The sequence below is a fragment of the Oncorhynchus masou genome, chromosome 27 (genome assembly GCF_036934945.1).
Source record: "Oncorhynchus masou masou isolate Uvic2021 chromosome 27, UVic_Omas_1.1, whole genome shotgun sequence".
Lineage (NCBI taxonomy): Eukaryota > Metazoa > Chordata > Actinopteri > Salmoniformes > Salmonidae > Oncorhynchus > Oncorhynchus masou.
Window position 1 is genome coordinate 51,694,135 of NC_088238.1, and position 26,919 is coordinate 51,721,053.

The 26,919-nt window shown below is 47.4% G+C and overlaps 1 protein-coding gene across 1 annotated transcript; it reads right to left on the bottom strand.

Annotated features, from left to right (window-relative positions):
• Window positions 1-994: 994 nt before the first annotated feature.
• Window positions 995-26,746, bottom strand: LOC135516389 (DNA-directed RNA polymerase II subunit RPB1-like). Its single transcript, XM_064940663.1, has 28 exons — window positions 26,391-26,746; window positions 25,375-25,507; window positions 25,063-25,199; window positions 24,340-24,516; window positions 23,875-24,156; window positions 23,600-23,761; window positions 23,024-23,244; window positions 21,589-21,721; window positions 21,344-21,468; window positions 20,819-21,029; window positions 20,387-20,596; window positions 20,078-20,246; window positions 19,783-19,877; window positions 19,383-19,586; window positions 18,859-19,081; window positions 18,466-18,649; window positions 16,848-17,019; window positions 16,498-16,603; window positions 15,315-15,520; window positions 14,811-15,074; window positions 14,469-14,676; window positions 14,140-14,345; window positions 11,350-11,532; window positions 7,737-7,940; window positions 7,216-7,402; window positions 6,798-6,911; window positions 5,336-5,485; window positions 995-5,176 (listed from the first exon to the last, which is right to left on the bottom strand). Exons 1-28 carry the CDS (start codon window positions 26,475-26,477, stop codon window positions 4,017-4,019), a joined length of 5,913 nt encoding a protein of 1,970 aa, XP_064796735.1. The 5' UTR covers window positions 26,478-26,746; the 3' UTR covers window positions 995-4,016.
• Window positions 26,747-26,919: the final 173 nt, after the last annotated feature.

Genomic DNA, 26,919 nt, shown 5'->3' on the forward strand with positions numbered 1-26,919 from the left:
GGTTAGCGGATAATGTTTGAAATGGAACTAGGCCCTAACATCTGTAGCCATGACGACGGCTGGCTCTATGTCACTAAACCACAAACCAAGGAGAAGATGTGTAAGGAAATGAAGCAAGCTCTCCTGTCATGCAGGGTTGTTAACTAGGAGATTTTTATTTTACCTTTATTTAACTAGGCAAGTCAGTTAAGAACAAATTCTCAAGCTGGCCAGCCTTCTTTAGTTTATTTAGTAAATATTTTCTTAACTCTTGAACTGCATTGTTGGTTAAGGGATTGTAACTAAGCATTTCACCGTAAGGTCTACTACACCTGTTGTATTCGGTGCATATGACAAATAAAATTAGAAACATTAGCTCAATTTTTTCTTCCAACCAAAATAGCAACTGTAGATTTAGAAAAACTGAAAAACTAAAAGATACGTTTTAGAAAAATATGCAATAAAGATCACCTCAACTCTTCTACTCTGTCCAGTTACTAGTCCAACGCTCTAACCACTGCCGCCCCAGATGACTTGTATAGCAGTAGCTATGATATCTATAGTGATGTGCCCTGAAAAAGAAACCAATAGCCCTTATAGAGGTTTTATTGTATAGTCATATGGGGCCCATTGATCAAAACCTCAGATCCAGAATGCGTTCACCCTAACACCAAATTCTAGGTTTACCCAGTAGAAGGTAAGATCTATGGAATACTTCCTCTTACACATATCCACTTATATAAAAGGGATTTGTTAAATCACTCAGCTTGGGGCGGCAGGGTAGCCTAGTGGTTAGAGCGTTGGACTATTAACCGGAAGGTTGCAAGTTCAAATCCCCGAGCTGAGAAGGTACAAATCTGTTGTTCTGCCCCTGAACAAGCAGTTAACCCACTGTTCCTAGGCCATCTTTGAAAATAAGAATTTGTTCTTAACTGACTTGCCTAGTAAAATAAAGGTACAATTTAAAAATAAAAAAAACTGGTAGTGCTGACAACTCTTACAAATAACACACAACCTGTAGTAAAACTTTATTTTTTTCTCAAGTCAAAAAAACAAAACATACAGAGAATGACATATTGGATTGACTTCAATACAGTGGCAATTTTAATCCTTCCTTTTCCCCAGACACCCTGTCGTCTTTTCTCCAACTCAAGAAAACCCTGTCTCTCCTACGACACGACACAACACACACACACACACACACACACACACACACACACACACACACACACACACACACACACACACACACACACACACACACACACACACACACACACACACACACACACACACACACACACACACACACACACACACACACACTCTCCCAGGAGTCCTGGTATGTTTGAATTGACTGGACGACAGGTAAATCAATGGGGTATGATGGTAGTGGATAAAGTCACCATGTCATGAGGCGATGATGGGAGAGACCAACTGCATGGATTTCAACAGTGTATTGCCAACACCTGTATCCAATGCAGGTGGTACAGTCCAGTCAATTCAAAATCACCCCTGTTGAAACGCATACGTTCCCGACCATGATTCAGATTAAGATCCCGACAAATTCAGACTGCATCAGAGTACCAGTCCCACCATGGAAGTCCACAGGCACCGAATTCCATTCCCTCAGGACTCCCAGTTCCATACAGTACTCCACCCCCTTCCCTCCCACCCACGCCGAGATTACCAATCACAGGTACATACACTGGTAGAAAAAAGGACAAACACCGATTTCAGAAAATAATCAGTATCACTTGTGGATGAAGAGGGGGGAGGGAAAGCCAGCTAGTCCAATCAAAAGCCTGTCCTATTGCTTGGAGGGAACACCAGAGGAAACACAATCTGTGTTCCATAGTCATACAGGCAAGAGAATCAAACACTTGTCCACTTCATCAATCAAACTAGGCCTAGTAAAGTGTAAAGAGCACCCGGAAGTGAATGTTAAGTTTGTCTATGCTTGGTCTGTGGTTGTCATAAACTTCAAGGATTCACTGACACACTAATGTAGTGGGATGTAGAGGCCAAAAGTGCTCCGAAATGGCTGGTCTCCATTGTTAAAAATCACTGAACTGAAACTGACGCTTCTCGAGAAGTCAACTCAACTGAGGGTCTATGACGCCCTCCAGTGGTCAAGAGCGTAACTGAAAACACTAAGCTGAACATTGAATTCTCTTCCTTAACTGTAGTAGAGCCACTTAGCGGAAGCCTCATGAATGGACTGCATGCAAAATGTTTCTTTCTACAACTGAACGAGAACGCGGCGGCCATCTTGGCCCAAATTGGAGCCGGAATGGCAGAAACTGAACAGGGCGATTGGGAAACAGAATGGAAGAGAGACCTTAAGGGGGAGAAATCGAACATACCCCCCTCCGTTCCCCGCCCCTTCATCCAAAGTACCTGAACACAGACCCTCTTTGCAAACCGCTCTTACCAAGTCAGAAGCAAATCAGAAAAAAAAACCTTTAAAAAAAAATCATTGGATTCTCAATTTATCCTCTATACTGATTCACACAAGTAGTACGTTTCTCTTTTCTTTCTTAAATAAATTGAACGAGTATTGAACAAAGTATTGAGAACTCATTTACATTTCCTAATTAGAATTATGGAACATGTATTATTGAAAGGTGGGAGGGATTTCAAATAAGAGCGCTTCAACCTAAATCTGGATAATTAAAATGTATTAGCAGGTTACTACTCATTCCTAAACAATGACAGAAGCAACAACACCGACCAACTAGTATCCCTCTTCCACCTAGAAACGCCCCATTCTCTCCTGAAACCAAACAGAATCAAATAGTAATAATATTATCTCATTATTCCATTCTAAGTCTTTCACAAACCTCATACTTCCCAGTATTTTAAGAAAGTGGTTCGCTGGAAAAATCAGCTTTTTGCTGTTGTACACAAGTCTCATCTAATGGTGAAGAGCACGGGGATGCTGGTGGCTGTTTTTGACATCTTTCAGGCTTGTCTTTGGAGTGAGGTTAAAGGGGTTTATTTGGAATGTCATAGAGAGGTGACAATACGTCATCATCTCCCTTTCGGGTTTCTGCATCCATGACCTGACCATCTGTCGTCCTAGGCAGTCTTCAGCCCTGGACTATGTGCTGCAAGGAATACACCTATTCATTATCACTTGCAGTATCATGGCAAACCTTTCCACTACTCTACTTCCACTGTTCTGAACTGCACATTTGTAATCTTTTATGCTGTTCACCTCAACGCTGGGCAGCCTTCTTTAGTTTATTTAGTAAATATTTTCTTAACTCTTGAACTGCATTGTTGGTTAAGGGATTGTAACTAAGCATTTCACCGTAAGGTCTACTACACCTGTTGTATTCGGTGCATATAACAAATAAAATTAGAAACATTAGCTCAATTTTTTCTTCCAACCAAAACAGCAACTGTAGATTTAGAAAAACTGAAAAACTAAAAGATACGTTTTAGTAAAATATGCAATAAAGATCACCTCAACTCTTCTACTCTGTCTTTTTTTGGAAGCTTAAATGCTTTTTAAGGAGAGAAATACAATCCACTGGTAGATTTTTCAAGGCTTTTGGCAATACTCTTCCCTACAACTACACATCCAACAGTGAAGTTCAGAGAGAGAGAGACTGGGTGCTGGGAAACAGGGGGGTGAAAAGGAGGGAGGTTTTTGTCAACGTGGTAACCACATCTCCCTCCCCTCTGCTTTCCTCTAGGTACTTAGGACTCTGCTTCAGCCCCCTGCATGAAAATTAATAACATAAACAAAACTTCTAGTTCAAAAGGCAGCCATTTCTCCTGGCTAAACTGTTCAAGTCTATCAAATACAATAGTAGGAAATATTTTTAGGGACCCCCCACCCCCCAAGTTGGACAAGGCTGGGGGTACAATGGTCCCCAAAATATAAAATTCACAAGTGGGATGCCCAGGGTTGAGTTTTTTTCTTTGTCCACCCAAACCAGCAACACCTCCAGCAGAAAGGCGATCCTTCAGTTATCCAGCCCTGGAGCTTGGACTGGGGCAGTCAGCCCCCTCTTCTCCTGGCTCCCTCAGTTGTTCTCCTCGTCACTGTCATCTGGGCTGATGGCCGGGCTGGTGAGGGTGAAGCTGGGCGAGGGGTTGCTGTAGCCAGGAGATAGGGGGCTGTATGTGGACCCTTTGGGGCTAGTTGGTGAGTAGGTGGGGGAGGTGGGAGAGTATTTGGGTGAGGTTGGAGAGTATGTTGGGGAGGTAGGGGAGTACTTGGGGCTGGTGGGGGTGTAGGTGGGCGAGGTGGGTGAGTAGGTGGGTGAAGTGGGGCTGTACTTGGGCGTCGTCGGTGAGTAAGTTGGGGAGGTGGGTGAGTATTTGGGAGAGGTCGGAGAGTACTTGGGCGAGGTGGGGGAGTATTTGGGGGAGGTGGGGGTGTACTCTGGAGAGCTGGGGGAGTATGAGGGGGACGTAGGGGTGTATTTGGGCGAGGTGGGTGAGTAGGAGGGCGAGCTAGGGCTGTAAGAGGGAGAACTGGGGGTGTAGGTGGGTGACTGGGGGGTGAAGCGTGGGCTGGAGGGAGAGTAGGATGGGGAGGTGGGGGAATAAGAGGGGGAGGTTGGGGAGTAGTTGGGGCTGGTGGGGGTGTAGTTTGGGGAGGTGGGGGAGTAGGAGGGGGAGGTGGGGGAGTAGGAGGGGGAGGTGGGGGTGTAGTTGGGTGAAGAGGGGCTGTAGCTTGGAGAGGTGGGGGAGTAAGAGGGTGAGGTGGGGGAGTAGGAGGGTGAGGTAGGGGAGTAGGAGGGTGAGGTAGGGGAGTAGGAGGGTGAGGTAGGGGAGTAGGAGGGTGAGGTGGGGGAATAGCTAGGTGAGGTGGGGGAGTAGCTTGGGGACGTAGGGCTGTAGCTTGGGGATGTAGGGCTGTAAGAGGGGGATGTGGGGGAGTAACTAGGGGAGGTTGGAGAGTACGAGGGGGAGGTTGGGGAGTAGGAGGGGGACGTGGGGGAGTAACTAGGGGAGGTTGGGGAGTATGAGGGGGAGGTTGGGGAGTAGGAGGGGGAGGTTGGGGAGTAGGAGGGGGAGGTGGGGCTGTAGTTGGGGCTGGTGGGGGAGTACGAGGGGGAGGTTGGGGAGTACGAGGGGGAGGTTGGGGAGTAGCCCGGGCTTTGGGGGGTGTATCCCCCAGGAGAGCGGGGCTCGTAGGCCGGGGAGGTGGGCGAGTAGTTGGGAGACATCGCACCTCCTGGAAAAGTAGAAATGTAGAGACATGAGAAATAAAGAAAACTTGTACACAGAACATCAAGCTTCAGTGTTATTCCTATAACATGGAAAAAAGTAATGCAGTCACTCCTGTGTCAGTTGGTATTTTGAACCAAACTGGTTGTTTAGTATGGTGACCAACCTGGAGAGGGGATGTAGGGGCTGGCTGGTCCCGGGGACCCAGGAGATCCAGGGGTAGGGGACCAGGCCGGGGAGTAGCCCGGAGAGAAGCCACTGGCGTCGGATGCTGCGCTGGGAGAGAAGCCTGCTGCTCCGGGAGTCATCCCACTACCTGGAGGTCAGAAAGAGTCAGGGCATGAGTCAACGGAACAGTAGAGAGAGTCAGGGCATGAGTCAACGGAACAGTAGAGAGAGTCAGGGCATGAGTCAACGGAACAGTAGAGAGAGTCAGGACATGAGTCAACGGAACAGTAGAGAGAGTCAGGGCATGATTCAACGGAACAGTAGAGAGAGTCAGGGCATGAGTCAACGGAACAGTAGAGAGAGTCAGGGCATGAGTCAACAGAACAGTAGAGAGTCAGGGCATGAGTCAACAAAACAGTAGAGAGAGTCAGGGCATGAGTCAACGGAACAGTAGAGAGAGTCAGGGCATGAGTCAACAGAACAGTAGAGAGTCAGGGCATGAGTCAACAAAACAGTAGAGAGAGTCAGGGCATGAGTCAACGGAACAGCAAAGAGAGTCAGGGCATGAGTCAACGGAACAGCAGAGAGAGTCAGGGCATGAGTCAACGGAACAGCAGAGAGTCAGGGCATGATTCAACGGAACAGCAGAGAGAGTCAGGGCATGAGTCAACGGAACAGCAGAGAGAGTCAGGGCATGAGTCAACGGAACAGAAGAGAGAGTCAGGGCATGAGTCAACGGAACAGTAGAGAGAGTCAGGGCATGAGTCAACGGAACAGCAGAGAGAGTCAGGGCATGAGTCAACGGAACAGCAGAGAGAGTCAGGGCATGAGTCAACGGAACAGTAGAGAGTCAGGGCATGAGTCAACGGAACAGAAGAGAGAGTCAGGGCATGAGTCAACGGAACAGTAGAGAGTCAGGGCATGAGACAATGGAACAGTAGAGTCAGGGCATGAGTCAACGGAACAGTAGAGTCAGGGCATGAGTCAATGGAACAGTAGAGAGTCAGGGCATGAGACAATGGAACAGCAGAGAGAGTCAGGGCATGAGTCAACGGAACAGCAGAGAGAGTCAGGGCATGAGTCAATGGAACAGCAGAGAGAGTCAGGGCATGAGACAATGGAACAGCAGAGAGAGTCAGGGCATGAGACAATGGAACAGCAGAGAGAGTCAGGGCATGAGTCAATGGAACAGCAGAGAGAGTCAGGGCATGAGTCAATGGAACAGCAGAGAGAGTCAGGGCATGAGTCAACGGAACAGCAGAGAGAGTCAGGGCATGAGTCAATGGAACAGCAGAGAGAGTCAGGGCATGAGACAATGGAACAGCAGAGAGAGTCAGGGCATGAGACAATGGAACAGCAGAGAGAGTCAGGGCATGAGTCAATGGAACAGTAGGGTCAGGTGGAATGGACCATGCTGTACCCCCGGGATATTGTCAAAGTCCACCCAGGTTGAGCCTTACCAATGCTGGGGGACCAGGCACCATAGGCGGGGGTGGCTCCAGTGTTCCAGGGGGTCATGGCAGGGGACATTCCACTCATGGGGCTAGGTGCAGAGCCAAAGAACATTCCGGTGGCTGTGAAAATGAAGACACATTTTAGACCACATTTCATATGTGCATACTTTATAATCTATCTTCATTGAGATGTATCCATATACATGACTTGATAAATGCATGGATACTTTGAAGTCAAACAGACATTCTGAGAACATACGTGTACCCATTTCCTATGTTGTTCAATGAGTCAACAACCAATACATTTCAACATACAATCGAAAATGTAAATCTGGTGATTGAAAATGTCCACAGGGTGAACAATTCCATTTCAATTCTTGCTTAATTGTATTATTCACTGTGTGGAATATTTGTAGCCACTCACGTCCAGCCACACTGATCCCAGGGATGTTGGTGGGGATCTCCATGCCGTATTTGCACTTCTCAGCGTCCAGCAGCAGGTCGAAGCAGCCCGTCCCGCAGGGGGCCAGCTGGCCCAGCATAATGTTCTCAGACACACCCTTCATAGGGTCACTCTCCCCGTGGGATGACGCCTCCATCAGCACATCCACCTGGGACAGGGAGGGAGTGTAAGAACAGGAGGCCCCCTTGTCTCAAATCCAGACCTCGAGGTCAAAAGTAGCTTAATGCTGATTTTCATTGTTTCCCACTAAGGTCCAATCCAAACCTGGGAACAAGGTGAGTGGAATCTCTGGTCAATCAGTGACACCTGGACCCCCAGGTTAGGTACTGGACATTTGAGTACTCCTACTATTAAGGACAGTGACTAGAATTGTTACGCAAGTCATAAATATGTTCTAATGAAAAAACGAACTTACACCAATACCTCTGCAACATCCTCCCCCCGCCCTTCCACTTTTTCCTGTCCCCTCACGTGACTCTTACCGTCTCCTCAAAGGAGCACTTCATGAGAGGTCCCGTGTCCTGTCTGTTGATGCCATGACGTGTGATAGCCATCAGGTGACCGCGGCACGTCATGGTGTCGCAAAGCAACGACAAGTGGCGGTAGTTGACGTAGGAACCGTCAAAGGAGATAACGTGGTTCAACTCCCTTTCCAGCGCCTTACGTACAGCCTCAATACCCAGTACCTGGAAAGGAGGGGAATGAGTTATGAATATCGCAAAAAATACTGACTGACATATGTTTGAGCTATGCGGCAATTCATGTACTTTTCAGGTTTAGCAGTGGAGCAACATTTTTTATATATACAGTGCCTTTGGATAGTACTCAGTAGACTTTTTCCACATTTCGTTACGTTAGAGCCTTGTTCTAAAAATGTATTAAATAAATTAAAATCATCAGCACTCGATACACAATACACCATAATGACAAAGTGAAAAGAGATTTTTTTAAATGTTTGCTCATTTATTAAAAATGTAAAACAGAAATACCTTATTTACATAAGTATTCAGACCCTTTGCTACAAGACTCGAAATTGAGCTCAGTTGCATCCTGTTTCCATTGATCATCATTGAATTGTTTCTACAACTTGGAGTCCACCTGTGGTCAATTCAATTGGACATGATTTGGAAAGACACACACCTGTCTATATAAGGTCCCACAGTTGGCAGTGCATGTCAGAGAAAAAACCAAGCCATGAGGTCAAAGGAATTGTCCGTAGAGCTGAGAGACAGGATTGTGTCGAGGCACAGATCTAGAGAAGGGTACCAAAACGTTTCTGCTGAAATGAAGGTCTTCCTAGAGGTGGCTGCCCGTCCAAACTGAGCAATCGGGGAAGAAGGGCCTTGGTCAGGGTGGTGACCAAGGCACATGACAGCCCGCTTAGTTTGCCAAAAGGCACCTAAAGACCTTGAGAAACAAGATAATCTGCTATGATGAAAGCAAGATTGAACTCTTTGGCCTGAATGCCAAGTGTCACGTCTGGAGGAAACCTGGCACCATCCCTATGGTGAACTATGGTGGTGGCAGAATCATACTGTGGGGATGTTTTTCAGAGGCAGGGACTGGGAGACTAGTCAGGATCGAGGAAAAGATGAACAGAGCAAAATACAGAGATCCTTGATGAAAACCTGCGCCAGAGCACCCAGGACCTCAGATGGGGTGAAGGTTCACTTTTCAACAGGACAACGACCCTAACCAAGACAATGCAGGAGTGGCTTTGGGAAAAGTCTCTGAATGTCCTTGAGTGGCCCAGCCAGAGACCGGACTTGGACCCGACCTGTAATCGCTGTCAAAAGTGCTTCAACAAAGTCCCGAGTAAAGGTTCTGAATACTTATGTAAATGTGATATCTGTTTTTCCCCCTTCCAAAACCTGTTTTTGCTTTGTCATTACTGGGTATTGAATGCAGATTGATGAGGGAAAAAAACAATACGATCAATGTTAGAATAAGTCTGTAACCTAACAAAATGTGGAAAAATTCAAGGGGTCTGAATACTTTCCGAAGGCACTGTGTGTGTGTGTGTGTGTGTGTGTATATACAGTGGGGCAAAAAAGTATTTGGTCAGCCACCAATTGTGCAAGTTCTCCCACTTAGAAAGATGAGGCCTATAATTTTCATCATAGGTACACTTCAACTATGACAGACAAAATGAGAAAGAAAAATCCAGAAAATCACATTGTAGGATTTTTTTATTAATTAATTTGCAAATTATGGTGGAAAATAAGTATTAGTCAAAAACAAAAGTTGATCTCAATACTTTGTTATATACCCTTTGTTGGCAATGACAGAGGTCAAACATTTTCTGTAAGTCTTCACAAGGTTTTCACACACTGTTGCTTGTATTTTGGCCCATTCCTCCATGCAGATCTCCTCTAGAGCAGTGATGTTTTGGGGCTGTTGCTGGGCAACACGGACTTTCAACTCCCTCCAAAGATTTTCTATCGGTTTGAGATCTGGAGACTGGCTAGGCCACTCCAGGACCTTGAAATGCTTCTTACAAAGCCACTCCTTCGTTGCCTGGGCGGTGTGTTTGGGATCATTGTCATGCTGAAAGACCCAGCCATGCCCTTGCTGATGGAAGGAGGCTTTCACTCAAAATATCACGATACATGGCCCAATTCATTCTTTCCTTTACACGGATCAGTCGTCCTGGTCCCTTTGCAGAAAAACAGCCCCAAAGCATGATGTTTCCACCCCCATGCTTCACAGTAGGTATGGTGTTCTTTGGATGCAATTCAGCATTCTTTGTCCTCCAAACATGACGAGTTGAGTTTTTACCAACAAGTTATATTTTGGTTTCATCTGACCATATGACATTCTCCCAATCTTCTTCTGGATCATCCAAATGCTCTCTAGCAAACTTCAGACGGGCCTGGACATGTACTGGCTTAAGCAGGGGGACACGTCTGGCACTGCAGGATTTGAGTCCCTGGCGGCGTATTGTGTTACTGATGGTAGGCTTTGTTACTTTGTGGTCCCAGCTCTCTGCAGGTCATTCACTAAGTCCCCCTGTGTGGTTCTGGGATTTTTGCTCACCATTGTGATCATTTCGACCCCACGGGGTGAGATCTTGCGTGGAGCCCCAGATCGAGGGAGATTATCAGTGGTCTTGTATGTCTTCCATTTCCTAATAATTGCTCCCACAGTTGATTTCTTCAAACCAAGCTGCTTACCTATTGCAGATTCAGTCTTCCCAGCCTGGTGCAGGTCTACAATTTTGTTTCTGGTGTCCTTTGACATCTCTTTGGTCTTGGCCATAGTGGAGTTCAAACAGGTGCCATTAATACAGGTAACGAGTGGAGGACAGAGGAGCCTCTTAAAGAAGAAGTTACAGGTCTGTGAGAGCCAGAAATCTCGCTTGCTTGTAGGTGACCAAATACTTATTTTCCACCATAATTTGCAAATAAATTCATTAAAAATCCTACAATGTGATTTTCTGGATTTTTTCCCCTCATTTTGTCTGTCATAGTTGAAGTGTACCTATGATGAAAATTACAGGCCTCTCATCTTTTTAAGTGGGAGAACTTGCACAATTGGTGGCTGACTAAACACTTTTTTGCCGCACTGTATGCATGTATGTATGTACGTACGTACATACATACATACATACATATTTTTTTTTTTTACTTTATTTGTTGTCATTTAAGATTGTGAGTCAATGTCCAGCTTGCAAACTGAGTTTGGTGGCCATTAGACCTTTTTTGAGATTTTTTAGGCATGCCTGTTTGTCGTTTTCCTTTCTGTATCTATTGGTTTCTGTCACCATCCTAACATAATTCACTAGGGCTCACCGACCCAAAGGAGTCAAGACAGAGCTGGCCCTGGACACAATGGAAGTTTGTTGTCTCCCTGGGCAAATGTGCATCCAACACGGTCCTAAAAATGCTGATTTCTCACATTAATGCACACATTTTGGTTACAGACCATGTACCTAGGTAGGCCTACGACCACTAGTCTTAGCGGGTGCTACAATATTAGCAGGTTAGTTAATAGGTTTCGTAACAACATAACTACCGTAGCAATCGGTTGCCATCATAGCTATCGGTAACTATCACAACTAGCGTAGCTATCGGTAACTATGGAATCTATCCGTACCGTGAAGATCTCTACAATATCGTTGGAGGTGGTCCTGACAGGGTCCACGTCCTTCTCACTGAGGACCCTCATCAGTCCCACGCCATCTGTCTCCAGGATCCACTCCTGCAGGGCCTTGAACTCTCCCTCCTCTGTAATGATGATCTTCTTCTTGTTGTCGGTCTGGGGCAAGTGCATGTACACCTAGGGAGAGGAGACAGACAGGACGAAGATCAATAGCTGATGGGTTAACGATCTGGATAGGTTTCAGCCATATTGTTAAGGTCAACCAGTGTGTGTTAAGTCAGTGATAATGTAGTAACAGATAAGGGAGGTAGCAAAGAGGTAGATAAGTGAGGTACGTCTGGTAAGACAAGGGGTGGGGGTGGGTGTCTTTGTCAATAACAGCTGGTGTGTAATGTCTAATATTACGTAAGTCTCGAGGTAGACCACACTATCTATATTTTTCGTATCCGCCTATTTACCGACACAAACGATGCTGACTGCGTATGGCTTTATACAGCTGGTTGAGCACAAAAGCCTATAAGCAAACAAGAAAATGCTCATCCAGAAGCGGCGCTCCTGGTGGCCGGGGACTTTAATGCAGGCAAACTTAAATCAGTTTTACCTCATTTCTACCAGAATGTCACATGTGCAACCAGAGGCCAAAAACCCCCAACTCTAGACCACATTTACTCCATACACAGAAACTTAAGCTCGCCCTCCATTTGGCAAATCTGACCATAATTCTATCCAAAAACTATAGAAGGAAGAACCAGTGACTCGCTCTATACAGAAGTTGTCAGATGACGTGGATGCTACACGACTGTTTTACTAGCACAGACTGGAATATGTTCCGGGATTCATCCAAAAGAATTGAGGAGTATCCCACCTCAGTCACCAGCTTTACTGATAAGTGCATTGGCGACGTCGTCCCCACAGTGACTGAATGTACATATCTCAACCAGAAGCCACGGATTAAGGCAACATTCACACCAAGCTAAAGGCTAGAGTTGCCACTTTCAAGAAGCGGGAAACTAATCCGGACGCTTATAAGAAATCTCGCTATGCCCTCAGATGAACCATCAAACAGGCAAAGCGTCAATAGAGGACTAAGATTGAATCCTACTACACCGGCTCTGACGCTCGTCGGATGCAGCAGGGCTTGCAAATGGACTACAAAGGGAAACCAGCCGTGAGTTGCCCAGTGACGCTAGCCTACCAGACGAGCTAAATGCCTTTTATGCTCGCTTCGAGGCAAGAAACACTGAAGCATGCATGAGAGCACCAGCTGTTCCGGACGACTGTGTGATTACGCTCTCTGTAGCCGATGTGAGCAAGCCCTTAAAACAGGTCAACATTCACAATGCCGCGGGGCCAGACGGACTACCAGGACGTGTACTCAGATCATGCACGGACCAATGCACGGACCAAGTGTCTTCACTGACATTTTTAACCTCTCCCTGACCAAGTCTGTAATACCTATATGTTTCAAGCAGACCACCATAGTCCCTGTGCCCAAGAATGCAAAGGTAACTTGCCTAAATGACTCTCGCCCAGTAGCACTCACGTCAGAAGCCATGAAGTGCTTTGAAAGGCTGGTCATGGCTCACATCAACACCATCATCTCGGAAACCCTAGACCCACTCCAATTCGCATCCACATCACCAACAAACTATCATGGTCCAAACACACCAAGACAAGAGGGCACGACACAACCTTTTCCCCTCAGGACACTGAAAAGATGTGGCATGGGTCCCCAGATCCTCAAAAAGTTATACAGCTGCACCATCGAGAGCATTCTGACCGGTTGCATCAAAGCCTGGTATGGCAACTGCTCGACATCTGAACATAAGGTGCGACAGAGCGTAGTGAGTACGGCTCAGTCTATCATTGGGACCAAGCTCCCTGCCATCCAGGACCTATATACTAGGCGGTGTCAGAGGAAGGCCCCAAAAATTGTCAAAGGCTCCAGTCAACCAAGTCATAGACTTATCTCTCTGCTACCGCACAGCAAGCGGTGCCGGAGCGCTAAGTCTAGGCCCAAAAGGCTCTTAAATAGCTTCTACCCCAATCCATAAGACTGCTGAACAATTAATCAAATGGCCACCCGGACTATTTACATTGACCAACCCCCCCCCTTTGTTTTTACACTGCTGCTACTCTGTTTATTATCTATGCATAGTCACTTTACCCCTACCTACATGTACAAATTACCTGGACTAACCTGTACCCCTGCACATTGACTCGGTACCAGTACCCCCTGTATATAGCCTCTTCATTTTATTGTGATCATTTTAATTAAATTTTTTACTTTAGTTTATTTAGTAAGTAAACTATATTGAACTGCATTGTTGGTTAAGGGCTTGAAAGTAAGCATTTCACGGTAAGGTCTACACCTGTTGTTATCAGCGCACGTGACAAATAACATTTGATTTTGAGAGTATTCGATGGTAATGTAGTAAAGGATAAGGGAGGTAGCTAAGAGTATTAGATGGTAATGTAGTAAAGGATAAGGGAGGTGGCTAAGAGTATTAGATGGTAATGTAGTAAAGGATAAGGAAGGTAGCTAAGAGTATTAGATGGTAATGTAGTAAAGGATAAGGAAGGTAGCTAAGACTATTAGATGGTAATGTAGTAAAGGATAAGGAAGGTTGCTAAGAGTATTAGATGGTAATGTATTAAAGGATAAGGAAGGTAGCTAAGAGTATTAGGGGCTGAGGTGTAAAATGGTGCCCTACTGAAGTTAAGACATCAGACATGATGGTGTATTTTGAGTGTGTGTGTATGTGCACGTGACCCCTCGGTGACCTTGCTGATCTGCTCGATGCCCTGCAGTGTCATGTCCGTCAGCATGTTGGACTCGATGCACCTCAGGAACACGTCGTCGTCCATCTTGTCCACCACTTCCTCATCCTCATGGAACTTGTTCTCGTCGCTGTTCATGATGCGAATTCGCAAGACCAGCTTCTCGGCGTTGTCGTCATTGAAGATACAGTTCAGATCATCTCCGAAACCTCCAGGGAGAAAAAAGGTTGCATTTTGCAATAGGTTGTGTAGGGATTATATGGTCCTTTTTACTTACAACACTTCCTTATAGATCCATCAATCGGTGTTTGCTTGTGTTCACTCATCCCCACCTGCATTTATCTTCTCTGCAATCTGCTCCATGGTCAGCTTGCGGTCAGTCATGTGTTTGCGGTCGAGCTCGATGCGGAGGAGCCAGGGAGAGATGCGAGTCACGTCAAAGTCGGGCATCTCATAGTAGACGTTGACCCACTCCTGGTCCTCCGTCACCACCGTGCTCTGGGGGTTAGGGTCGTAGTAGATGGCTGTGTTGGCCGTCACCTGGAGAGAGGAGGAGAGAGGTTGATAATTGTTGTATAAATCAGTACGCAAAGAAAAGGAACAACCTAAGAAAGGAGATAGTTGGCCTAAAGTTGTGGACTGTGGTCTACCACATCACATTCTCCACTGTTCACCTTTCTGAGGGTGGTGTGTTCCAGCCGACAGAGGATATCCTTGGCCCTCTCTGCGTCGCGGGCCGCCTGGCCCAGCAGGAACACGGTGAGGGAGGGGGTCTTGGGCCGCTTGGAGATGTTGATCAACTCCTTGAGACGTGGCACGCCCAGAGTGACGTTCTTGGCCGACACACCAGCGTAGTGGAAGGTGTTCAGGGTCATCTGGGTGGCGGGTTCTCCCAGCGACTGGGCGGCTAACGCCCCCACCATCTCACCCGGGTGGGCCTAGAGGACAGAGAGGGAGGTAGAGAAGTAATTACATTAAATGATTATGATTTAATTAGATTAGTGTAATAAAAAAATATCCCATCAAGCTCTAGGCTTGGTTTTCTACTCCTTCACACTGTCCATTTACACGGTCCATTTCAATCTAATAACATCTTTAGTTCATAGCAACCAGTTTTGGTGTTGACCCTCCCTCTTCCAGTCTCTCCCAGCATGCTGTGCGTGTACAGCTCTACTCACAATAGACTGGTTGAACTTGCTCTCGATCTCCCCCAGTAGCCAGTCGTAAGCCTCAGTACTCAGTCGGAACTCGTCTGTCATGCGTCGGGAGCTGAGCGTGGAGCGCAGGTGGATGTTGAAAAGCAGAGTGGCGTTCTGCTGGGCCTGTCTGCTCAGGTGGTCCTCGCCGTTCACTATCACCAGCTTCTTACTCAGCTCCTGGACACCTGCGGCGTGGAAAAGAGCGGGGAGACGTTTTAGAATGTCAGACTGTGTCATTTTATTTTAGGATTATTTAGCCTGGCTTAGTGGCCGAGTCGAGTTAGAATTGCTTTATGCGAGAGAAATTTGGTACCAAGATGGCAGATATGTCAACAACATTTACTTAGTTACTGAACGAAGTGCAGCAAGTCCTTTTTTTTTTTTAAATCTAGATAGATGCATTGTACACCAAAAGGTTAGTCATTGGAATGACAAAATGAATCGGGTAACCTCTTACTGTAGCATATCAAGTGCTATGGTCTTCTAAACACAACACGTCTTTGTCTTCATGACAACAAACGTTACTGTGAGCGAGGCACTTGGTGCCCAATTCAGGGTTGATATACGTAGAATTAATGTGGATTTAAGTTAATAAAACATTTCTGACTTCAGTACATGTCAAGTCAACTTACTTCCAAGTCTGAATAGGGCCCTTGAAGCACAATACTGTACACTGTGTAGTGCAGTACTGAGTAAAGGATCACACCACCTCTCTCAGCACCCTAGTCTTCAGTGTTAGGACTATGGTCGGGCACCAGAAGCCATCTGTAAGGAGTGCAGCTTGGGGGTTGGCCACAGCCCAGACTAGAATCACTTTGTCCACATGATTTGTGAATCATTCCAATGAATGACATGGTTGACAATGGGTGTGATCAACTTTCACCTATCAAGGTCACTTCATGTGATGGTGTGATAGCTCAGAGGCCTATTCACAATCCAAGTGGCCATAGAAAATGAATGGCATCAACCTTTTACAACACACCAGGGCTAATCAATACCGGTCTGCTTAGTGTTTCTAACTATAGTTATAATTGCACTCGCCTGGTGTCTCAGGTCTGACTCAGTCCCCGGGTTACAAACAGAAGTGTTCTGGCTCTGACTGACTACATGGCACATCTTTAGACGGTCTACAATATGGGTCTATGGTGACTGTGGTACCCACCCTCTACCACTCGAAGGGGGTTGAGGTCTGTGGGGGTGCGGGGGTTGATCCGGAAGATCTTCTGGGCGTTCCAGATCATCCTGGCCAGGTTGCATGGAAGCACCACCTAGTGGGGAGCAGGGACATCGGTCTTTACAATACTAAAGAAGTTAATGCATTGGGCTGAATCAGTGGGATATGTTTGCAGTGGTGACATGTGGGACTGGGAGAGTTCCTGGGAATACATGGAAGTGAATGAGTGAGCATGTGGAGATATGTACATGTGTGGAGAATCAGGAGATGCGCAAATAAGCCAGTGTGTGTTCACATGCTTGTGTGCGCATGCGTCTCAGTCTCCCTCTCCCTCTCACCTTGCTGTCCCCAGTGGGGAAGATGGCCCTCAGAATCTCTCTGTCCTCCTTCATCTTCTCATACTCTCTCTCCAGGGCACTCTGCACCTGGGCATTGGTCATCACGTCCTTCACAACGTCCTCCTGCAGGGTGCGCCGCAGCGCTCGCTCATTGGTGCAGTCAAACCTGAACCTAGTGGTCAAGGGAGGAGGTTTAGGGAGGGACGGGATAAGAGGGGAAGAGGTTTAGGGAGGGACGGGATAAGAGGGGAAGAGGTTTAGGGAGGGACGGGATAAGAGGGGAAGAGGTTTAGGGAGGGACGGGATAAGAGGGGAAGAGGTTTAGGGAGGGACGAGATAAGAGGGGGATAAGACGGGGGGAAGAGGTTTAGGGAGGGACGGGATAAGAGGGGAAGAGGTTTAGGGAGGGACGGGATAAGAGGGGAAGAGGTTTAGGGAGGGACGGGATAAGTTTAGGGAGGGGGGAAGAGGTTTAGGGAGGGACGGGATAAGAGGGGAAGAGGTTTAGGGAGGGACGGGATAAGAGGGGAAGAGGTTTAGGGAGGGACAAGAGGGGGGATAAGACGGGGGAAGAGGTTTAGGGGAGGGACGGGATAAGAGGGGAAGAGGTTTAGGGAGGGACGGGATAAGAGGGGAAGAGGTTTAGGGAGGGACGGGACAAGAGGGGAAGAGGTTTAGGGAGGGACGGGACAAGAGGGGAAGAGGTTTAGGGAGGGACGGGACAAGAGGGGAAGAGGTTTAGGGAGGGACGGGATAAGAGGGGAAGAGGTTTAGGGAGGGACGGGATAAGAGGGGAAGAGGTTTAGGGAGGGACGGGATAAGAGGGGAAGAGGTTTAGGGAGGGACGGGATAAGAGGGGAAGAGGTTTAGGGAGGGACGGGATAAGAGGGGAAGAGGTTTAGGGGGAGGGACGGGATAAGAGGGGAAGAGGTTTAGGGAGGGACGGGATAAGAGGGGGAAGAGGTTTAGGGAGGGAGAGGGGGATAAGAGGGGAAGAGGTTTAGGGAGGGACGGGATAAGAGGGGAAGAGGTTAAGAGGGGAAGAGGTTTAGGGAGGGACGGGATAAGACGGGATAAGAGGGGAAGAGGTTTAGGGAGGGACGGGATAAGAGGGGAAGAGGTTTAGGGAGGGACGGGATAAGAAGGGAAGAGGTTAAGGGAGGGACGGGATAAGAGACCGACAGACTGACAGTGGAGAGTTAAGCCAGTTGACCCTGACTGTGAGCTGCTGTCCTTAAGAGTGTTTGCATTAGAGTCTATGTGATAAATAAGATGGTTGTGGAGAGGTGGAGACAATGAAATCCAGTGTTTGGGGTTGTCGTTACACTGTCAATCATTACGAGAAGAGAAGGACTTGTACTAGTTCAAGAACCTTAGTGAATCCTCGAATGACTAAGATGCAATATGACATTAACACATAATTCAGTGAGAGCCGCAGTCTGGTCCCAGATCTGTCTTTCCCATACAGCTAACTCCTATGCTTGTTGCCATGACCTTAGGCGTTGGCAAGACAGCTCAAACAAATCTGGTACCGGGGTAGGTGAGCCGAATTACACCACACCCAAAACTCTAGCCGTCATTGTCCTCCCCGGCAATCCCACTTCCCTTCACCACTCACTTCTTCTCGAAGGCCTTGTTGGAGGGTTTGAGCGTGGCCATGTTCTGGAACTCCACAGCCTCCCCGGCCAGGCCGTCCTCTCCGTAGCGCAGCTGCACCACCTGGTTGATGGAGTTCCTCACGGTGGCGTCGTACTTCACCATCACAGACTCCATGGACTTGATCAGACGACGCTGGATGTAACCTGAAGGAACCAGATGAGGAAAGAGGTTCGAAGAGCATTTCAAACAACCGAGTCAACTAGCTATGCGATCACGTCTGTCGTCCCCTCTCCCTAATCGTGCCGGGGTCGTAACCTTCACCCCTTCATTAACCAGTGCTTCTAACCAGCTTAAACCCTGAACCCTAACCCCTACCCGTCTCTGTCCCTAACATCTCTCATGCCTCACTCACCAGTTTCGGCGGTCTTCACAGCCGTGTCAATAAGCCCCTCTCTGCCTCCCATGGCGTGGAAAAAGAACTCTGTGGGCGTGAGGCCAGCCAGGTACGAGTTCTCCACGAAGCCTCTGCTCTCAGGGCCGTAGTCATCCTTGATGAAGTGGGGGAGCGTGCGGTGCTTGAAGCCGAAGGGGATACGTTTACCCTCCACGTTCTGCTGCCCCACCACAGCAATAACCTGAGGGCCACAGAGAGAGAGATGGTGAGACAAAGAAGACAACTGAAGTTAGTGGGTGTAAATTGAGGACCGTTTTCTGCCGTCATCCATATAGGAATAAAGTGCCAATGATTTTGTGCCATAGTGACCCATCGATGTCTGAAACAACCCTGGGTCTTCTATAGTGAAACATTTTTAAACATTTTTAATGGGAAACAAAAATGTGCATTTCTTATTGGATTGGTTGAGGTAGTCCCTGCCTTTTTCAAAAAATGTTCACCTTTCTGAACACAGCCCTGTTTTTTAAGACCCCTGGGCGTACCTGAGAGATGTTAATCTTGGAACCTTTGGAGCCGGCCACCACCATGGACTTGAAGTTGTTGTACTCAGACAGGGACTTCTGGGCGGAGGAACCCGTTTTGTCACGGGCGTCATTCAGGATGCGATTCACCTGGTTCTCAAAGGTCTGCCTCAGCGTGTTACCAGGGGTGGGCTCCAACTCGTTGTTGTGGGCCTTCTCAATGACCTGGAGAGGAATGCAGGAAGAAAATATGACAGAGTTAGATAGTGGAGCTTGGCTAGGGATCACATCTATTCTACTCCATTCTATATTTTTCTAAGGAATTTTCAGGGGATTTCCCCATCGTGAGTACAAGAGGAATTATTCTTAAAGGAATATTCTGGAACTTTGAAGAAAGCTCCTGATGAGAGAAGGGACTTACCTCTATCACATCCTGCTTGGCCTTCTTGATGGTGTTCTGAATGTCAAGGTAAGTCTTTGCGTCAGCAATAGAATCACCAATACCAATAGAGGCACCTAGAGAGAGTATATGATAATTAAGAACAAATGGAGGTAATATTGACTAAAATATCTGCATTTAGATGAGCTTATACACAAAATGGAACCAGTTTACTTCAAGTGGATTTCAAATGAGTTGCCTTTTCCTAATCTGACCATTCCACCCACTGATGCCCTCCTCCAGTACCCACCCAGCTCAGCCCAAACCAGGTCCTTACCCTCAATGAGCAGCCAGTTATTGACCACCGTCTGGATGTTGGAGTAGAAGAGGCGGGTGACGTCGTGGCCCATCTCCAGGAAACAGATGTGGACCAGGGAGCCAGCAGAGGTACCCAGGGACTTCTTACACAGGATGCCCATGATCAGCTCTCCGTTCTCCACTATCACCTGGTATGTACACAATGACAGAAATAAGACCCAGGTATTCTGCACACACTAACAATACAAGAGGATTTTTCCCCCTACAAATCCTCATTACCACATGAGCATCTCAGGGTGTTTTGCCAGCTGAGTGTTCAGTATTTTACCTTGGTGTCCCCAGGGGAGATGTGTTTGTATGGCCCACTGTCCTCCTCATCTGGATGGGTGCTGTGTGTTCGGATGGCGTTGATGTGGCCCGGGATGATGAGGCTGAAGATCTGCTTGCCCGTCCAGAGTGGCCTGGGCTTCAGGATGGCTGGCTGGGGCACCTTGCCGTCCCACGTGGACAGGAACATCAGGAGGTTCATCACATCGCCCTTGGGGACAGATCATGTTCCAGAATGAGTGTAGGAAGATGAGTGTGTTTTTCCGAAGTGTGTGTGTGTGTTTTTTGTGATCGTCTTCAACAATCTTACTCCAACTTTTACAAGTGTTCCATTTTTGTTTAACATGTACAACATAGTGCATTGTATTGATGTCTAAAATTCCTGACAACCATTGACTTTGGGCTGATCGATCCCTAATGCAGCCCTCCTTACCCGCTCTAGGAAGACATCCCTCTTGGTGAACTTGCGCACCGCGGTGAGGGTGTCCTGCACGATGCCCATGACGGGCCTGTTGGACTGGGGGGTGACGATCATACGAGGCACCATGGCAAGCTCCTGGATCTCAGCTCTCGTCTCCAGGGACTGGGGTAGATGCAGGTTCATCTCATCCCCGTCAAAGTCAGCATTGTACGGGGTGGTTACACTGTGGAGCAAGAGGGAGGAGGGATCCAAAGTGGTTAATGTCACCATCCAGGATCTGTTTGATGTCATATGTTCAATGATATGTAATGTGTCTTACGCGTTAACATTTGCTTTCAATTTGAGAAAATTTAAGTTGAGAAATTATATTCGATGACAATAGCTTCTATATCTATTTTCTAACCAACACACTTATCAGTGTTTACACCAACAAACAATAACTCCTCAGCTATCCCAACTGGGCGTGGCCTGTAACTGGGCGTGGCCTGTAACTGGCTGACAGACTTGAATGGATAATTTAGGACTTGATAGTCGTACCTGAGGTTCATTCGAAAGGTGGACCAGGGCAAGATTCGGACTCTGTGCCCCATCATAGACATCTTATGTAGCGTGGGCTGTCTGTTGAAGATAATGATGTCACCGTCGCACATATGTCTTTCCACCTGAGGGAGGCAAAAATGAGTTTGTAAAAGTGACATTGCATTACATCAAGTTCATGTCAATCATATTCCTTAGAAAACATTACATGATAAATTACGACCATCTGGTCTTTTGAGGATTACCTTGTAGCCAATCTGCAGGTGAAGGTCACTTGGTTTGGGGTGAAACCGCAGGTCGATTCTGTCCCCATTGTCGCGGATGATATATTTGGCTCCGGGGTACTGGCTGTTGCCTCTGCGCACCAACTCCTGTAACCTGGAGACATATAGGACAGCCAGCATTAGAACCAATACACAATTCTGTCAGTTTAATCAATTACTTTATCTCAATGAAATATAGGTAGATGTCAACGTGTCAGGGTGTGCCCGTCAACGTGTCAGGGTGTGCCCGTCAACGTGTCAGGGTGTGCCCGTCAACGTGTCAGGGTGTGCCCGTCAACGTGTCAGGGTGTGCCCGTCAACGTGTCAGGGTGTGCCCGTCAACGTGTCAGGGTGTGCCCGTCAACGTGTGCCCGTCAACGTGTCAGGGTGTGCCCGTCAACGTTTCAGGGTGTGCCCGTCAACGTGTCAGGGTGTGCCCGTCAACGTGTCAGGGTGTGCCCGTCAACGTTTCAGGGTGTGCCCGTCAACGTGTCAGGGTGTGCCCGTCAACGTGTCAGGGTGTGCCCGTCAACGTTTCAGGGTGTGCCCGTCAACGTGTCAGGGTGTGCCAGTCAACGTGTCAGGGTGTGCCCGTCAACGTGTCAGAGTGTGCCCGTCAACGTTTCAGGGTGTGCCCGTCAACGTTTCAGGGTGTGCCCGTCAACGTGTGCCCGTCAACGTGTCAGGGTGTGCCCGTCAACGTTTCAGGGTGTGCCCGTCAACGTGCCAGGGTGTGCCCGTCAACGTGTCAGGGTGTGCCCGTCAACGTTTCAGGGTGTGCCCGTCAACGTGTGCCCGTCAACGTGCCAGGGTGTGCCCGTCAACGTGTCAGGGTGTGCCCGTCAACGTGTCAGGGTGTGCCCGTCAACGTGTCAGGGTGTGCCCGTCAACGTGTCAGGGTGTGCCCGTCAACGTGTCAGGGTGTGCCCGTCAACGTTTCAGGGTGTGCCCGTCAACGTTTCAGGGTGTGCCCGTCAACGTTTCAGGGTGTACCCGTCAACGTGTGCCCGTCAACGTGTGCCCGTCAACGTTTCAGGGTGTGCCCGTCAACGTTTCAGGGTGTGCCCGTCAACGTTTCAGGGTGTGCCCGTCAACGTTTCAGGGTGTGCCCGTCAACGTGTCAGGGTGTGCCCGTCAACGTTTCAGGGTGTGCCCGTCAACGTTTCAGGGTGTGCCCGTCAACGTTTCAGGGTGTGCCCGTCAACTTGTCAGGGTGTGCCCGTCAACGTTTCAGGGTGTGCCCGTCAACGTTTCAGGGTGTGCCCGTCAACGTGTCAGGGTGTGCCCGTCAACGTGTCAGGGTGTGCCCGTCAACTTTTCAGGGTGTGCCCGTCAACTTTTCAGGGTGTGCCCGTCAACGTTTCAGGGTGTGCCCGTCAACATGTCAGGGTGTGCCCGTCAACTTTAAAGGATGTACCTGTCAATGTTAAAGGGTGTGACGATTTCTGGGAAGGTCATGTTGGCTGCGATGGAGCGTGGGACACCCACTTGGTCGATCTGGAGGTTGGGGTCGGGGGTGATGACGGTTCGGGCGGAGAAGTCCACACGTTTCCCCATCAAGTTACCTCGGACTCGCCCCTCCTTCCCCTTCAGACGCTGTTTGAGGGATTTAAGTGGGCGGCCCGATTTTTGCATCGCCTTGGAGTTGAGATTAAGTCAGAGATCAGCACAGGCATATTCAGAACAGATGATCCTTTACAACTATCAGTAATCATTGAAAACTAAATAAACCCAGTTATGGGTTGAATAGTTGTCCGTCTTATCAGCTTAACAAAATAACACTTTTAAAGCATCCAATGGTCTGTGAATGTATTTTTCAATGTATTCTGAAATTTTATTTGGTGTTACTTCTAATTTAATTTAACAGTCTTCAATTCAAACAAAAACAGTAAGAATAAATCTTTATAGTAACACTACACATCGGCAAGGGTAAGAAGTACAGTATTGTTGTGCCAATTGGTGCCCTCCCAAGTGTCACTGCAGCTGTGCGTACCCTGGGCAGGCCTGGCAGTTCGTTGTCCACCATGGTGGCCACGTGGAACTGCAGCAGCTTCACGTCCTCGGCGATGACGTGGGCCGCCGCGCCGCTCTGCTCGTTCCGCCGCAGCTGGTTGTTGATCTTGACGATGTCGGCCAGCTTGTGTGTCAAGTCGTCCTGGGCGAAAGAAACAAAAAGGATACGATGTGGTTAAACAGAGGTAAACGACAGAGGTAAAAACTTAAACAATCTCAAACTTTCTCTTTAACAGTTAGTCTTTCCAGGCCCACCTGGTTACGAGCAGAGCCCTGCATGACGACGGCGGGCCGGACAGCCAGTGGCGGCACGGGGAGTACTGTGACGATCATCCACTCGGGCCGGGAGAACTTGGGGTCCAAGCCCAGGATGACATCCTCCTCGTCCGAGATACGCTTGAAGATCTCGTAGACGCGCTCTGGGCTCAGCAGGATCTTCTTCTCCTGCGAGTCCTCGTTCACGTGCTTCCACTCGGCGTACAACTCCAGGCCCGACCGGCGGATACGCGGCTGGTAGCGTCCACAGCCACCGTGCCCCTGGGAGTGTCAGGGAGAGAGTGTGTGTGCATGGGAGAGAGTGAGAGGGTGTGAGTTACAAGAGGAAACAGAATCAGACACATGTGACTAAGGGAGATGAAGCAGACAAATAGAACAAAAAATATGTTTTAAGTATCGATGGCCTATAAATGACATGTCGACAAGCATCGCCGGTGAAAGTACCTTCTCCTTAGTGATGTCCTCACTGTCATGCTCCTGCTGGTCCACTCCAAACTTGTTGTCCATCTCCTCTCCGCCCTCGCAGATGTTCTTGCCTTTACACAGGTCGTACACGTGGGTCAGACGCTTCCTGGGCTGCCCCTTGGACTTCTGCAGGATGTCTTTGATCTTTGGGTTATTCTAGAAGGAAGGAAATACCATCACATAATTTACGGGGCAGCAGGTAGCCTAGTGGTTAGACCGTTGGGGCCAGTAACTAAAAGGTTGCTAGATCGAATCCCCGAGCTGACACGGTAAAAATATGTTGTTAGGGCCCTAAACAAGGCAGTTAACCCACTGTTCCTCGGCCGTCATTGAAAATAAGAATTTGTTTTTAACTGACTTGCCTAGTTAAATAAAGGTTAAATTAAAAAATGTATAAAATCAACAAGTCATTGGAATATGTGTAACGCAATTCCCAGGACTAATATGCAATCATTAGCATGATTTATTCAATAGTGCTTATACCCATAAAATGACAATCAATTACACATATCAGGAGTTAATGTAGTGCTATATATTCTGTGTGTATGCTGTGCAGCGCAGATGTTTGGAGGTATAGTGCTGGTCAATTTCCATTAGCCTGACAAGAGAATCAAATGCTGGAGCAGATTAGTAAATGTTACATATAGGTTGCGTAGCTGCACTGTAGGTAAGGATATGAGTGAGGAATGGAGGGTAACTGACCGTGTCGACCAGAAGCTTGGAGCACGAGTAGCAGACACATCGGAGAACCTTCATGATCTTGTTGACGAAACCCACGTGGAAGACAGGCTTCGCCAGCTCTATGTGGCCGAAGTGGCCCGGGCATTCTGTCATGTTGCCTGAATAGCAAAAACAACAACGCTTTGTTGACAACATTCCAATACAGTAGTGGTGACCTAACCTTAACCACAACTGTTTGGGTTTGAGAATAAAAATAAAAAAAGACTATCAAATTCAAAACAAGTGTTTTATTATCATTGAGATGAAAATTGATTGCCTGGTAACTTTCGGTACCTGCACATGTTTGACACCTTCCGGATCGTTCAATGACCCCTTGTCTGGGGTCCATCAGCCCACCAAGTTTAGGACGTCCTCCTTCTGTGGTCTCGGGGTACTTGATTCCCCCTTCTGTGACCGACATCCGTTTCTACAGTGACACATCCATGGTCAACATCAAATCCGGCTCCAAAATATGAATAGCCGAAGTACATACATAAAACAATAAAGCTGTCACAAGTTTACGACAACATTGGAAAATGGCTTACATATTTCTCAAACCAACCTCTTTCAGGCCACATGGGAAACTAATTAAAATTAATAACTGCTACAAAATCAGTAACTGAATCAAGATATGACAGTACCTACACTTCAATTAGAACATGGTAGTACACTTCGATCAGTTGCATTTCTAAACCAATATTGGTACTATCTGACAAATCACTTGTGTGAGGACCAACTCATTAGATGAACATCAATTGGAGGCGAGGAATTGACAATGCAATGATTAAGGACTGTGTAAACAACGTATTCTATTATACCAAACGAATAATAAAACAAAGTAAAGAAACATGCATAACTTTGACTTTATTGACGTGACCTTTTATTACGATGTAGCTCCCACATATATAGTAGGTCATAACAAGAGGGAACATCTAGACGTGCTAATGTTTGTGCATTTAACTTTTAGGGAACACCAATATAGCAGAGCAAAACAGCCAAGTTCAGTAAAAGTAGCTCAAAGTTGTATTTGTTTACATGTAGAACTTTCCACATAAAAAGGGAGTTTGATTCATGATATGGCTTAGCTCAGATGAAAAATACTGTGTGTGTTGAAAGTTGGTCGAACTTCCTAAAACATGCTGTTGCTAGCTCAAGCTCCAACATGGCTTAGCTAGCTAGGCTATCTGCAAACGAATTGCTACATCCATTTCATTGTCATAATACATTCTAGGTATTATCATGTACAGGTAAGATCAATGTGAGAACGTTCATAAAGTAAACGAATCCCCCCACCCCAAAGCAAAACCTACAAGCTCATCTGGGCTGATGATGCCGAATTGCACTCTCTTGATGAGGCGCAATGGGCATGCGCTGTCGCCGGAGGGCGGTCCGTGCATCCTGTCTATTCAAAGAGAAGCGTCCTCCCTCGGCACGCCGCTTTTGTAAGAAAGAACAGCTTTAAATGCCACCAGGACTCTGGCCAAGCCGCCAACGGTGACCGGAATGTCTCCGAAGGCGATATCACGAAGACCCACGTTGGTTATTGCCCTTGGAGTCTATTTATTTACGTTTTACCCCTATCCACTATGGCTACTAGCTGACCCCTTCCCTTTTTCTGATCTACACTCCAGTGCGCTCTACGCGCATCTGAGTTTGAAAGTAGCCAACGCGTGTTTATATAGACTGGATACTTTGGTACAGGTTGACACACTCAACGAAGCAGGGGCTGAACAGTCAGGAGGCGGGTTATGGATCTTTGTAGTAAAACGTTAATTGGCTACACAAGATCATAACATGAATAATACATTTCATAAGACGCATGACCAATTGTAGCTTACG

Excerpts from the sequence above, each read along its gene's own strand:
- LOC135516389 (XM_064940663.1), bottom strand. The coding sequence starts at position 26,477 with ATGCACGGACCGCCCTCCGGCGACAGCGCATGCCCATTGCGCCTCATC. Across the intron at positions 19,878-20,077 it reads TAACTGGCTGCTCATTGAGG|GTGCCTCTATTGGTATTGGT; the intron begins GTAAGGACCTGG and ends TACTCTCTCTAG. Across the intron at positions 15,521-16,497 it reads CCCCCTTCGAGTGGTAGAGG|GTGTCCAGGAGCTGAGTAAG; the intron begins GTGGGTACCACA and ends TCCACGCCGCAG.